Source organism: Myotis daubentonii, chromosome 5 (assembly GCF_963259705.1).
Source record: "Myotis daubentonii chromosome 5, mMyoDau2.1, whole genome shotgun sequence".
Taxonomy (NCBI): Eukaryota; Metazoa; Chordata; class Mammalia; order Chiroptera; family Vespertilionidae; genus Myotis; species Myotis daubentonii.
This window is the reverse complement of record NC_081844.1, coordinates 77,854,310-77,868,096: the sequence shown is the minus strand read 5'-3', so window position 1 is coordinate 77,868,096 and position 13,787 is coordinate 77,854,310. Positions and strand designations below refer to the sequence as shown.

Sequence of the window (13,787 nt, the reverse complement as noted above, 5' to 3'; positions counted from 1 at the left end):
TACTGTAGTTGGTAGAGCTGAAGAATGGGCTTGAGAGGAATGGAAGTATCTATGGCAGTAAATGAAATTGGGGCAGGAATGTAGCAGTCAGGAGTGGAGAATCAGTGAAGTAGTATTTGTGAAAGCCAAGGTAAGAGGGAGGCATTTTGAGGTGAACAGACTGATTGTTGGATTCATATACTGTTGACTGATCACTTAGGATTTTACGATTAATAAGCTAGAGGATTTCTAACAACAGCAGATAATAGGTGTGGTAGAGGTGGAAGCTGAATTGCAGAGGGTGTGTCTTCTGTTTTCTCAGTGTGTGACTTCTGTTGGTTGATAAAAACAATGTATAATTCTTTTTGGTCATTGATACCAATCATGTGGTACTTACATTCCTGTATTGTAGTAACTTACATACATAGATAATTTCTGTTAAGTTGTTAAACCCTTGGTATATCCTACAGTCACTATTCATCAAGTATGAAAAAATCCAGTGTCCCTAAAGGCAGGTGAGTAAGGCTTTATCTAGAAGATGTAGAAACTGATAACACAATTGTTGCATGAATACTTGATTTAGCAATGAAAGTGTTCTTTATTTCATCTTAGTTGGTGCCTGGCACACTAATCTGTTTTGTACTGCTTCAAAGAAGCATTTGCCAATGTAAGAACATAGGGCTCCTTGAAGGTTTTCCACACCAACTTTGCCCACTGAATCAAGTGGCATGATAGCAACAGTTAAATGATTCATTTCCTCCATGGCATTTGACTTTGTCTTAAATACCGATGATTTATCTAGAAGTTGAGCCTCTTGAGGACTTGAGTCTATTGAATTCAGCAACTTACTGCTTTCCTTGTTTTGCATCTGCAATATCTCTAATATGGGTTTTTTTGTGACTCAGAAAACATAAATATAAACTTCTAATCACCGGACAATCAGAAGTGAAAATCTTGGTTTTGTACATGTGGATTGACTGATTTGTTCAGGTACAGGGTGTGGTATCAGGATACAGGTGTCTCTCAGAAGTTCTTAAAACTAAATAGCTTAAAGGAGTGACTGTTGCTACTTGTACATTCAGTCTAAATGCAAAAAAGCCCCAGCAAATCTTTAGTTTAAATGTTAGAGAAGTAATCCTTTGCAACCATTTTTATTTTTTTATTTAGTATTTACCAGAGGATAGGTTTTTATTGATTTGAGAGAGAGAGAGAGAGAGAGAGACATCGATGTGTGAGAGAAACGTCGTTTGTTTGCCTCCCCTACGCTACCTGACCTGGGATTGAACCTGAAACCTGCGTATGTGCCCTGTTCGAGAATTGAACCTATGACCCTTTGGTGCTTGGGACAACACTCCAACCAACTGAGCCACACCAGCCAAGGCTAAGGCCCTTATTTTTTTTTAATTTTTTCGTATATTTTTATTGATTTCAGAGAGGAAGGGAGAGGGAGAAAGAGAAACATCAATAATGAGAGAGAGTCATTGAATGGCCCTCCTGCACATCCCCTACTGGGGATCAAGCCTGCAACCTGGGCATGTGCCCTCGACTGGAATCGAACCTGGGACCATTCAGTCAGCACAGTCAGCAAGATGACACTCGCCACTGAGCCAAACCAGCCAGGGCTAAGGCCCCCTTTTTTTTAAATTATTATTAGTTAAGGTATTACAAATGTGTCCTCATCCTCCCCATTAACCCCCAACCTCCCCCTAAGGCCCTTATTTTTAATGTGACTTAAGCCTTCTTCCAAATAACATTTGGATTTAAGCAAGATGGTCTTTTGTATTATGTTTTCTCTAAATCTTAATTCCTCAAACACAAGTATTTCACATAGTAAAACTTTTTTCTCTTCTTTCTGATTAAAAAATATTTTCTACTAGTTCAGGAAAAGGGTAAGTGACTTGATCCAAATTGGGATATTATTATTTTTATTTAAAAATATGTTTTTATTGATTTTAGAGAGGAAGGGAGAGAGAAATATCAGTGAGAGAGAAACATGGATTGGCTGCCTCCTGCATGCCCTCTACTGGGGATCAGCCCACAACCCAGGCATGTGCTTTGGCCCAGAGTCAACCAGCAACCTCTTGATGTATGGGACAGTGCTCAACCAACTGAGCCATACAGGCTGGGACAGGATAGTATCATATTTCAGTTTTACTCTGAGCAGAGATGGGATCAGGAAAAGACATTGGTGGGAAGGAGGAGAGGGGAGATGAGTAACCCTAACATATACAGGAAAATAAGAAACTACGTGTTGTCAAGTGCATCATCTTGTTTCATTTCTCATCTAAACCTATTGACAGCATGTGACAGTTGGTCATTCTTTTCTACATTTGGTTTCCTGGATACTTTACTTACTAGTACTGTACCTCTGTCACAGCCTTCTGTCTCCCTTGTTTTTAAAGCCTGAAGTTCCCCAAGGTGTACTTAATCATTGGGCCTCTTCATTATATTTATACTGATTTATTATTCTCTTGGTCTTCTCATCTAGTCTCATCCTATATAATAAAAGGCTAATATGCAAATTGATGAAACGGTGGAACAACCAGTCGCTATGATGCACACTAATCACCAGGGGGCAGACGCTCAATGCAGCAGCTGCTCCCTAGTGGTCAGTGTGCTCCCACAGGGGAAGTGCCACTCAGCCAGAAGCCCTGAGCTGGGCTTACGTTTGGCGAGCACAGCAGTAGTGGTGGGAGCCTCTCCCGCCTCTGTAGCAGAGCTAAGGATGTCTGACTGCTGACTTAGGCCCGCTCCCCCGAGGACATCCCCTGAGGGCTTCCGGACTGCGAGAGGGCACAGGCCAGGCTGAGGGACCCCAGCCATATGCATATTGGGGGCAACTAGGCTGGCAAGGGAGGGCCGTTAGGGGCAACCAGGCAGGCAGGGGAGCAGTTAGGGGCATTAGGCAGGCAGGCAGGTGAGTGGTTAGGAGCCAGTGGTCCTGGATTGCGAGAGGGATGTCTGACTGAGGGATCAGGCCTAAACCGGCAGTTGGACATCCCCCAAGGGGTCCCAGATTGGAGCGGGTGCAGGCTGGGCTGAAGGACCCCCCCCCCCCCCACCGCATGAATTTCATGCATTAGGCCTCTAGTAGTGTTGTAAACCATCTAAACACCAGTTCCCAAACTTACCTACAGTTCTGATCTCTTGATTTTTAGACTTGCATATTTAACCACTTTGTCTGCCCTTATGTATCTGATTTAAATCTATTGTATCTAATTTCTATCTCATACTTATGAAAGTAGAGTCCTTGATTTTCTGCCCTCCAAAAATCACAGTTCCCGGACAGCCTTCTCCATATGAATTAATGGCAATTCCATCTAGTTCATCATGTCTTAAACCTTGTCTTCTCTGACTCCTTTCACGTTCTACTTCCCATCTGTTGGCAAGCCCTATTGCCCCTACCTTCAAAATGCATACAGAATTAGACCATTTCTTAATTTTTTCATGGCTGTAAATCTTTTAGCTATCATCTTGTGCCTGGATTATTGCTAGCCCCATAATTGGTTTCCCTCTGCTCTCTATCATCTTTAACCAATACAGTAGCCAAAAATGCAGAAGGCCCTATTACTGTCAGGCCCCCTGTTATTAATCTCTTCTGTTCCTTTCACCCTTGCCCATGCTGCTCTAGCAACACTTGGTTCTTTAGTGTTTTTAGAGCATGCCAGACACTCCAGTCAGAAGGCCTTCCCATTTGCCATTTCCTCTGCTTAGGTGTTCCCTCCTCTAAAATTATACTGAAACGTCATGTCGTCATCTCCTTGAGACATCCTGATCTCTAAAATTGCAACAATTCCTCCCATTCTGTATTCATTCCTGACTCTTTCTTTTTTTAAAATATATTTTATTGATTTTTTACAGAGAGGAAGGGAGAGGGACAGAGAGTTAGAAACATCGACAAGAGAGAAACATCGATCAGCTGCCTCCTGCACACTCCCCACTGGGGATGTGCCCGAAACCAAGGTACATGCCCTTGACCGGAATCGAACCTGGGACCCTTGAGTCCACAGGCTGACGCTCTAGCCACTGAGCCAAACTGGTCAGGGCTCATTGCTGACTCTTAACTGCCTGGGACAGCACCTGGATATATCAGGGACTAAATTGTTTGATTCGACATGGGCCATGTCAGTATAACTGATACTGTGCTACACCGATATAGTACTGTAGTAACTTTTGGTCTCTACTCTTGGTATGTGCTAACTATTAACTGACTTTTCTTTGGCACCTTTTTTTAGTCTTGTAGATACCTAAGGACAAATCCATTTGGTTTGAAAATATCATATAGAATCTTTAAAGACATCTATTTATTTTATTTTTTATTAATTAAATCTTTATTGTTCAGATTATTACATTTGTTCCTCTTTTTTCCCCCCATAACTCCCCTCCACCCAGTTCCCACCCCACCCTCCTCCCTCACTCCCCATCCACTGTCCTCAAAAGACAAATCTACTTATATAAAAACCATGGGTGGGGTTCGTCACATACAGACGGAAGGAAGTCAGTCCTACAGGGGTTGTCTTGGCAACGGCTGCGCCCTCCCCCCGAGCTGTTTCCCGGAGCTGCTTCCTGTAAGGGCAGAGTTTGAGGCAGGAACCCACCCTGGGATCGTGGAGGCAGATCTTTCTCAAGTGTGTCTCGTGCCAGCACGGCAAGGGGTGAACCTGAGTGGGGCCGCTGAAAGGCTTAGAAAAGACAGACAAGAGAATGAAAGCCGGATCTCGCTTTTCTGAGAGACAGCGACCACGCCCACAGCCATGCCTTTAGTTAATAGCAGATGCTACCAGGCAAAGTAAGGGCGTGACCAAGATGTTTACAAACATTCTCCTGGGTTTCAATCCTACTCAACTACATGCACCTGAACTCTATCAAGCCCACATCACTCAGGCACACGGGGCCACGTGTTGCGACCATAGGTTCAAGCTTATAAATACAGCAGTTGACTATAATTGTGCTGGGAGGGCCCTGCCCTCCAAGCTGGGAGTTGCATGTGGCAATGAGAGGACTGTGTCCTCTCATCAGTCCAAGGCTTGAACCTGTCCAAAACACTGTAGCGGCTCCCCACAATAAAGTTTTAATTCTGTTTCTTTGTTACTAATGTTGTGGCCCCACCCCATAACAAAGAAACAAAGGAAAATTTCCCCATCGAATTTCTGAATAGTATTACTCCTTCGGGAATGCCATGTCATAAATTAAAATTGAAAGTGGGTGCAATCATCATGCTATTGAGAAATATCAATAGTAAATGGGGTCTTTGTTATGGTACCAGATTTATTATCAAAAGATTACGACCTAACATTGAAGCTGAAGTATTAACAGGATCTGCAGAGGGAGAGGCTGTTCTGATTCCAAGAATTAATTTGTCCCCCTCTGACACTGGCCTCCCATTTAAATTGATTCGATGATGGTTTCCCTTGATGCCAGCATGTGTGATGACTATTAATAAATCACAAGGACAAACTCTAGACAGAGTAGGCATGTTCCTATCTGAACCCGTTTTTGCACATGGTCACTTGTATGTTGCTTTCTCTCGAGTTTGAAGAGCATGTGATGTTACAGTGAAAGTTCTAAGTACTTCATCACAAGGGAAATTAGTCAAGCACTCTGAAAGTGTTTTCACTCTTAATGTGGTGTACAGGGAGATATTAGAATAATTTTAATCACTTTATCAGTCATTGTTTGCATCACAGTTTTTATATCATGTTTTTGTTTTCATATATTTTTGTCATTTTTATATCATGTCTCTGTTATATCCTTTTGTTACTGTTTATTAATAAATCTATATATTATTTTCATATACATTTTACTAATTTCCTTTCATCTCTCACATTTCTATAGAGAAAGGGCAAATAGCAATGTTAAAATATCTCTGCTAATTAATTCCTTTTTTAAAAAATATTTATTGATTTTTTACAGAGAGGAAGGGAGAGGGATAGAGAGTTAGAAACATCGATGAGAGAGAAACATTGATCAGCTGCCTCCTGCACACTCCCCACTGGGGATGTGCCCACAACCAAGGTACATGCCCTTGACCGGAATCGAACATGGGACCCTTGAGTCCGCAGGCTGATGCTCTATCCACTGAGCCAAACCGGTTAGGGCAATTAATTCCCTTTTAATGTGCACGAATTTTGTGCACTGGGCTACTAGTCTTTAAATAACATGGATTTTTATGTTCAGTTTTGTCTTTGGAGTTTACTAGCCACTTTGAGAATTGGAAAGGTAGGCCTTTTAATCAGAGAAACTTACAGATTCAAAATTATAGGTAATATGTACGCGATGAGTAACACTAAAGGTTATACCCTGAAACTGAGCCTCTCAATGACATATTTTTAACAGTTCCTTATTTTAAATATAAATATTTTAAATATAAATATATATTCCCTTTTTTATTCAGATAACATGTATTTTATTTTTAAAAACTTTAATCTTGAAATTATACCAGTAGGTATGGAGCTGCCTGCCTTGTTTTTGTCAGTGACTGCATGATATGTTGTGTATGTTGTGTGAGATTCTGTTACATGTGATACCTGTCATTGTTTTATTTTTTTAAATGCAGTCCAGTTAAAGAGTTTAGTATAGCCGAAACCGGTTTGGCTCAGTGGATAGAGCGTCGGCCTGCGGACTGAAGGGTCCCAGGTTCGATTCCGGTCAGGGGCATGTACCTGGGTTGCGGGCACATCCCCAGTGGGAGATGTGCAGGAGGCGGCTGATCGATGTTTCTCTCTCATCAATGTTTCTGACTCTCTCTCTCTCTCTCTCTCTCTCTCTCTCTCTCTCCATTCCTCTCTGTGAAAAATCAATAAAATATATTTAAAAAAAAAAAAGTTTAGTATAAAGAATGAGGATAAGAGTTTAGATTGTGTGTTTTTTCTAAATGGTTGCCCAGCCATCTCAGTCACATTTATTAAATAATTTTCTTCCTATTTAAGAAATCTTTTGATATAATATTACTATATTTGTCCACTCACAACTTTATATAGTTTTGGGTGGTTCATGGACTTTTTTTTTTTTTTTTTGGTTCATGGACTTTTTATTAGGAACCACCAGTTTTAAATGCTGTTAAAAGAACTATTCTTAGTAAAGTACTTTTTATACTCTTTCAGACATGTCATGCTAGTCACTTGTTTGAGAAATAGCCTAGTTTCGTATAAATGTTATAATGGAGTTAGGAAATAATGGCAAATCTCTTCTGGTTTTGTTAGATTTGGGAATGGATGATGAAGGCGATGATGACCCAGTTCCTCTACCAAATGTTAATGCAGCAATATTAAAAAAGGTAAATTAGCAAGCTATATACTTGTATGTGATTTTTCTTTCTTCATTAATAGTATCCGGGTAATCTTTCTATATTGGTAAAGAGATAGCTTCCTTTTAAAAAAATTTAGAACTCTTTGTAGTATCATTGACTAAGTATTTGTTGTAGTTTATTTAACCTGGCCCTGTGAGTTTGAATTGTCTAGTCTTTTCATTAACACATTTAAATTACTTAAATATGACTATATGTGACTAGCAGAAAGGAAAATTCTTGTGTTGTTTGTCCACTGAATGGGTGCCTCAAAGGGAACTTGAGAATAAGAGATGTACTTTCGTTATCTCAGTTGATCACCTTACCTTGTGTCTAAGCATAAACGGCTCTCCACATTGAATAGGGTTTTAGTGTTTCAGGTCACATGGCTCCTTAACAGAACCAGCTATTTAAATTGAATTCTTATCTAAAAAAAAACAAAACAGCAACTAGTTTCCACATTGGGGGAAAAACTGGCTAGACTTAGAGGAAAATGGCTAGAGGAAAATATATTTTAAAAAAAGATTATTTAAACCTTAAGTATACTGAATAATCACATGATCCAAAACCTAAAAATATATGATAAAAATCTGCCTCTCATCTGACCAGAAACCTCCATAAATAATAATAAACATTACTTTCTTTTATTTCCTTTCAAGAGTTTTTTTTAATGCCTATATAAGCAAGTACTAATTGCTCCTTTTAAAAATATATATATATTTTTATTGATTTCAGAGATGAAGGGAGAGGGAAAGAGAGATAGAAACATTAGTAATGAGAGAAAATCACTGATCAGCTGCCTCTTGCACACCCCACACTGGGGATCGAGCCTACAACCCAGGCATGTGCCTTGACCAGGAATTGAACCCGAGACCCTTCAGTCTGTAGGCTGATGCTCTATCCACTGAGCCAAACCAGCTGGGCCTGTGTGCTCCTTTTCTTACAAGACTGGAATACTTCTTAAAAAGCTATTGTTTATTTAATTAAATCCCCTTATTCTTGGCTTTTCCTTCTTGAAATAGCTCTTTACTTTTTTTGCATCCTGGCAGTAAAATTTCTTGGCTCTGCCATTTTTTCTCAGCATTTCCCCCCAATATTAAATACTGTGAAAAAATTTTAATCATACAGAAAACACCCATTTGCCCGCCACTTAGATTCTACAGCTTAATACTTTTAGTGTTGGTTTTGGCCTTTACAATCGTACATCTAGTCTAGCTGATCAGCTCCCTGAAAATTTAATTATAATGTGTTCATTCCCCTAATAAGGGAACATGTGGGCTTTTCCTGTTTTGTTATTACATTGAGTAGTCTTGTGTATGTGTCTGTATTTAAAATTGCTTGGTGATAATGTATGTACATATTCAGTCTCACTAGGTAGTGCTAGATTACTTTTCAAAGGGGTTATTCCATTTTATACTCTCCTGTAGAAGAGGTTGTTACCCTTACACTATTTTTGCTAATAGTGTAAGGGTATCAAAATCTTAATACGCCCTAGCCAGTTTGGCTTAGTGGATAGAGTGTTGGCCTGCAGACTGAAGGTCCTGAGTTGGATCCCTGGTCAAAAGCAGGCACCTTGGTTGCAGGCTTGATCCCCGGCCCTAGATGGGGTGCATGCAGGAGGCAATCAATTGATGTGTCTCTCTCACATCGCTATTTAAAATATATATATATTTTTTAGCAATCTAAACTAGTTGCATCTGACCAGAGTGTTAATTTTGCATCTAGTGAGGCTGAGTATTTCTTCTTGTTTTACTAATCAGATTTATGAATTGCCTGTTTGTTTTTAGCTTATTTCTTTGTAGTGATTCTTAAGATTTTGTATTCTATAGGGTAATCCATTGCTAGTTGTATGTATTTTCCATTCCTTTTCCTGTGTGACTTTATCTTTTTGCACAAGAGCTTTTTAATGCGGTCAAGTATAGTCTGCAGGTTTAGCTGATATCTAAGATCTTCCACCCTCTAGAGTTGTGAAGATTCCTCAAGCTCCATACTTGCTTTTCGAGCTTGGCTACTAACTATTATTCAAGTCAACTTCTAGCTCGTTCTTAGCTCATTATAGGAATAACCTTGCCCCAGCAGTGGAATGAATACCTTGTGATAAAATGCCACAGAGGAATGAACTATTGTTCTGTTGTAGGTCATTCAGTGGTGCACCCACCACAAGGATGACCCTCCTCCTCCTGAGGATGATGAGAACAAAGAAAAGCGAACAGATGATATTCCTGTTTGGGACCAAGAATTCCTCAAAGTTGACCAAGGAACACTATTTGAACTAATTCTGGTAAGTTTGTTTGTTTGTTTTTAATTTCTTTATTGGTTAAGGTATTACAAATGTGTCCTCATTTCCCATTAACCCCCAACCTCCCCGCCCCCCTGTTTGTTTGTTTTTTAATAAGGGAAGATTTATTTAGAAAGTTACAGAGGCAATGGAATGACCCTTGGAGCTTAGGAGAAAGAGGGAGAGAGCTATGTGCCTTGAGAGATGAAAGAGGGAGGAGAGGCATAGGGGTGCACTGGAAAAAGAGAGTGCACTAGAGAAAGAAGGGAATGGGCGAAGGTGTGGTGTGCTCCATAGAGAGCTGCTATTCTGGTATATTTTTAAGGAACACTGTAAGACACTCTAGTTCAGAGCCTTTAGACTTCTTAAAGAGTTTAATTTATTAAATTAATTGATACTGAATTAAAAAAAAAAATATATTGGTTTTTTATAGAGAGGAAGGGAGAAGGATAGAGAGTCAGAAACATTGATGAGAAACATCGATCAGCTGCCTCCTGCACACCCCCCACTGGGGATGTGCCCGCAACCAAGGTACATGCCCTTGACCGGAATCAAACCTGGGACTTTTCAGTCCGCAGGCCGACCCACTGAGCCAAACCGGTTATGGCTGATACTGAATTTTAACACTCTGAATTCAAATCCACATATCAATAATCACATTAAATGTAAATAGTCTAAACACCACAATTAAAGGGTAGAGAGATTATCACATTGGATTAAAAAAAGCAAGACTCAGCTATGCTGCCTACAAAAAACTCCCTTTAAATATAAAGACACAGTAGATTTAAGGGGGGGTATATATTATATTAATATTAATCAAAAGAAAATTGGAGTGACTATATTAAGTAGATTTCAGGGCAAAGAATATTACCAGGATTAAAAAGGGTCATTACATAATGATAACAGAATCAGTTCATTATTAAGAGGGCAGAGCAGTTCTAAACATTTATCTGCCTAAATGCAAAACTTCCAAAAATTTAAACAAAAACCAATAGAATTCAAAGATTAATAGACACATCTACAATCATAGAGATTTCAAGGCCTCTCTATAAATAATTGATAAAACAAGTAGAGAAATCAGTAAGGATATAGAAGACTTATGTAACACTGTTGATCAACTTGTCCTAATTGACATTTACAGAACATTACATCCAGTGACAGCAGAATACATATTCTGTGTATATTAAAATAAATGCCATCAAGGTTAGACATGTTCTGGGCCATAAAATAAGTCTCAAGTTTGAAAGAATTCAAGGTATTTTCTGATCGCAGTGGAATTAAATTAGAAATCAATAACAGAAAGCTATCTGGAAAATTTGCAGATAATTTGAAAACTGAAAAACAAATTTCCCATGAGTCAAAGAAGAAATCAAAAGAAAAATTATAAAGTATTTTGAATTGGATGGAAATAAAGCAGAATACATGAAAATCTGTGAGATGCCACAGAGGAATGAACTTTTGTTTTTGTGGTAGGTCATTCAGTGGAACACCCACCACAAGGATGACCCTCCTCCTCCTGAGGGTCATGAGAGGGGAATTGATAGCACTAAACACTGATATTAGAAAAGAAGAAAAATCTCAAATTAGTGATTTAATTTTTACCAAAAGAAACGAGTGAAAGATGAAATTAACCCAAAGGGAATGTTAAAGAGCAGAAATCAATAGAAAATGAGAGAAAATCAAAGAAACCAAAAGCTGATTATTTCAGAAGATCAATAAAATGTAATGCTGTAACTGCTTATGTTTGAATTCTTTAAATGTCAAGATTTGACCTGTGGTGCTTGTGCACTTGCGTTGTGCACGCACGCGCACACACACACACAGTATGGCAATTCTTTAACATTTGAGGTGTAGTGTATATAGTTTACTTAAGGCAGCAGGAGGACTCGTTATTATAGAGGTATACAATGAAGGGTATGAACAAATATCTTTCACAAAACTTGTCTGATTTACTCTTCTCCATTTAATTTCTTAAAAGTAGCATTTTAAGCTTAATTAGATATGAATTATCAACTGCTAACTTTGTATTTAGTTTAAACCATCAAATATACTTTAATGAAAACAACAATCACTTCACAGGCTGCAAACTATTTAGACATCAAAGGTTTGCTTGATGTTACATGCAAGACTGTTGCCAATATGATCAAGGGGAAAACCCCTGAAGAGATTCGCAAGACCTTCAATATAAAAAATGACTTTACTGAAGAAGAGGAAGCCCAGGTATGTAGCCAATAGTTTGTTCTTGGTCACATGCTTTTTAAAAGAGAATAAAATCCGTAACATATCAGGAAAAGAATGTTGACTATTTGGGGTTTAAGACGAAGATACTTTCTATGTCCTAAAACATTACAGGTACCTTCTGTGTCCTAAAATGAGTCTAAACACTTGAATGATACTGCTTTTTTATAAACATAAGAACAATATGCTTTTCAGCCAGAGGTGCTCTTTGGTACTTATTCCTTAGTTGTTACTAGTTTTGGCATCTGGGACCTTACATATAAGACATAAGTGACTTCAGAAAAGCAGGATGGTTGGATGCTAGGATACTTTAGAGCAACTTTGTGAACAGGGAAGAAATTAGTGAATAGATTAGAATGATTTTGTTTACACAGCTCCAAACTGGAATAATGTAAATGAACTATTTGAATTTGCTCTGTTAGCTCTAGTGACTGAAGCTATAATTGCCCTCTGCCTTTGCTTTTTTAAAAATGTGTGTGTGTGTGTGTGTGTGTATTACTGATTTCAGAGAGAAAGGGAGGGGGGAGGGAGAGGGAGAGGGAGAGAAACATCAATGTTGAAAGAGAATCATTTTTTGGCTGCCTTCTACATGCCCCCTACCGGGGATTGAGCCTGCAACCCGGGCATGTGCCCCCAGCTGGACTCGAACCCTGGACCCTTTAGTCCGCAGGCCGATGCTCTATCCACTGAGCAAAACAGGCTACGGATTTTTAATGTGTTTTTATTGATTTTTAGCAAGAGGGGAAGGGATAGGGCAAGAGAGATAAAAACATCAATGATGAGAGAAAGTCATTGATTGGCTGCCTCCTGCTGGGGATGGAGCCTGCCACCTGGGCATGTGTCCTGACAGGGAATTGAACCAGTGAACTCTTGGTTCCTGGGTTAATGCTTAACTGTTGAACCACACTGGCTGGGCATGCCTTTGCTTTTTTGATAATTTCAGCAGGGCAAAATAACCTAGGGGAGGAAAAGAAGGATGACTAGGAAGTTTACTATTAACCTGGTGTTTTTCCAGTTTTCCATCTGTTTCTTTATGATCAACCTCGGAGATTATTAATGAATTACTAAGTATTAGTCTTAGGAAAGACTACTTAAGGTACTTTCTTATATCCATCTCTTTTTCTAGGTACGCAAAGAGAACCAGTGGTGTGAAGAGAAGTGAAAAGTTGTGCCTGACACTGTAACACTGTAAGGATTGTTCCAAATACTAGTTGCACTGCTCTGTTTATAATTGTTAATATTAGGCAAACAGTAGACAAATGCAGCAGCAAATCAATTGTATTAGCAGAATATTGTCTTCATTGCATGTGTAGTTGGGGTACAGATTGCAAACCTATAGCTGAGTTTCTTCCAGTATGATCAAAATATCTTTTCTTGTTCTGAATAAAACTGAATTGTGGGTTCTCTATAGAAAGTGGCATTTTGGGCTTTCCCTCTTTTTGCAAAGCGATTTCTGCCTAGTTTATTGTCCAGTTAACTTTAGTGACTTTTCAAAAGTTGGCATTGTAAATAAAACAACTTGCAGAAGTTTTCTGAAATAGAATTAACAATGTATTTCTTTATTCATGAGTTGGGAGCTGGAAAAGTCTACTTGAGGTAAATGTTCTGAGTGGGGTTATTAGGATGTCTTTCAGCTTCCTGGAGTCAAGGAGTACCACTGGTATTGATTAGCCCATATGTAGCAGGGCTTCCTTAATTGAATCTGAGGACTTGTTTTTGCATTTTTAATCTTATGTTGGTTAGAGATTCAGTTACTACTCAGTTTGTGATTTGGGGGGAAATATAACTATGCAGTTGTTAGCTTTTCAATTAAAAAAGACAGCCCTTGTGGTATGTCATCTTTTTATAATCAGTGATCCCATATGGGCAAAACTATTTACACTACTTGCATGTAAAAAACAAAAAAATTTAACCTTTAACATTAAAATGTGTGGCAAAACCCAGAAAGCATCCAGCATGAATGCAAGATACTTTCAATAAAAAGTAAGTTACATAGTAGGTAGTAAA

General features: G+C 38.9%; 1 protein-coding gene across 2 annotated transcripts in view; it reads left to right on the top strand.

Moving 5' to 3' along the window:
- Positions 1 to 13,787, top strand: part of SKP1 (S-phase kinase associated protein 1) — an 18,629-nt gene extending 4,842 nt beyond the window's left edge. For both annotated transcript variants that reach the window (XM_059698413.1, XM_059698412.1), the window contains exons 3-6: positions 7,182 to 7,255; positions 9,402 to 9,545; positions 11,622 to 11,762; positions 12,907 to 13,787. In XM_059698413.1, the coding sequence (XP_059554396.1) occupies positions 7,182 to 7,255; positions 9,402 to 9,545; positions 11,622 to 11,762; positions 12,907 to 12,942 (395 nt within the window). In that variant the 3' untranslated portion in view covers positions 12,943 to 13,787. The remainder of the gene's footprint in view (positions 1 to 7,181; positions 7,256 to 9,401; positions 9,546 to 11,621; positions 11,763 to 12,906) is intronic.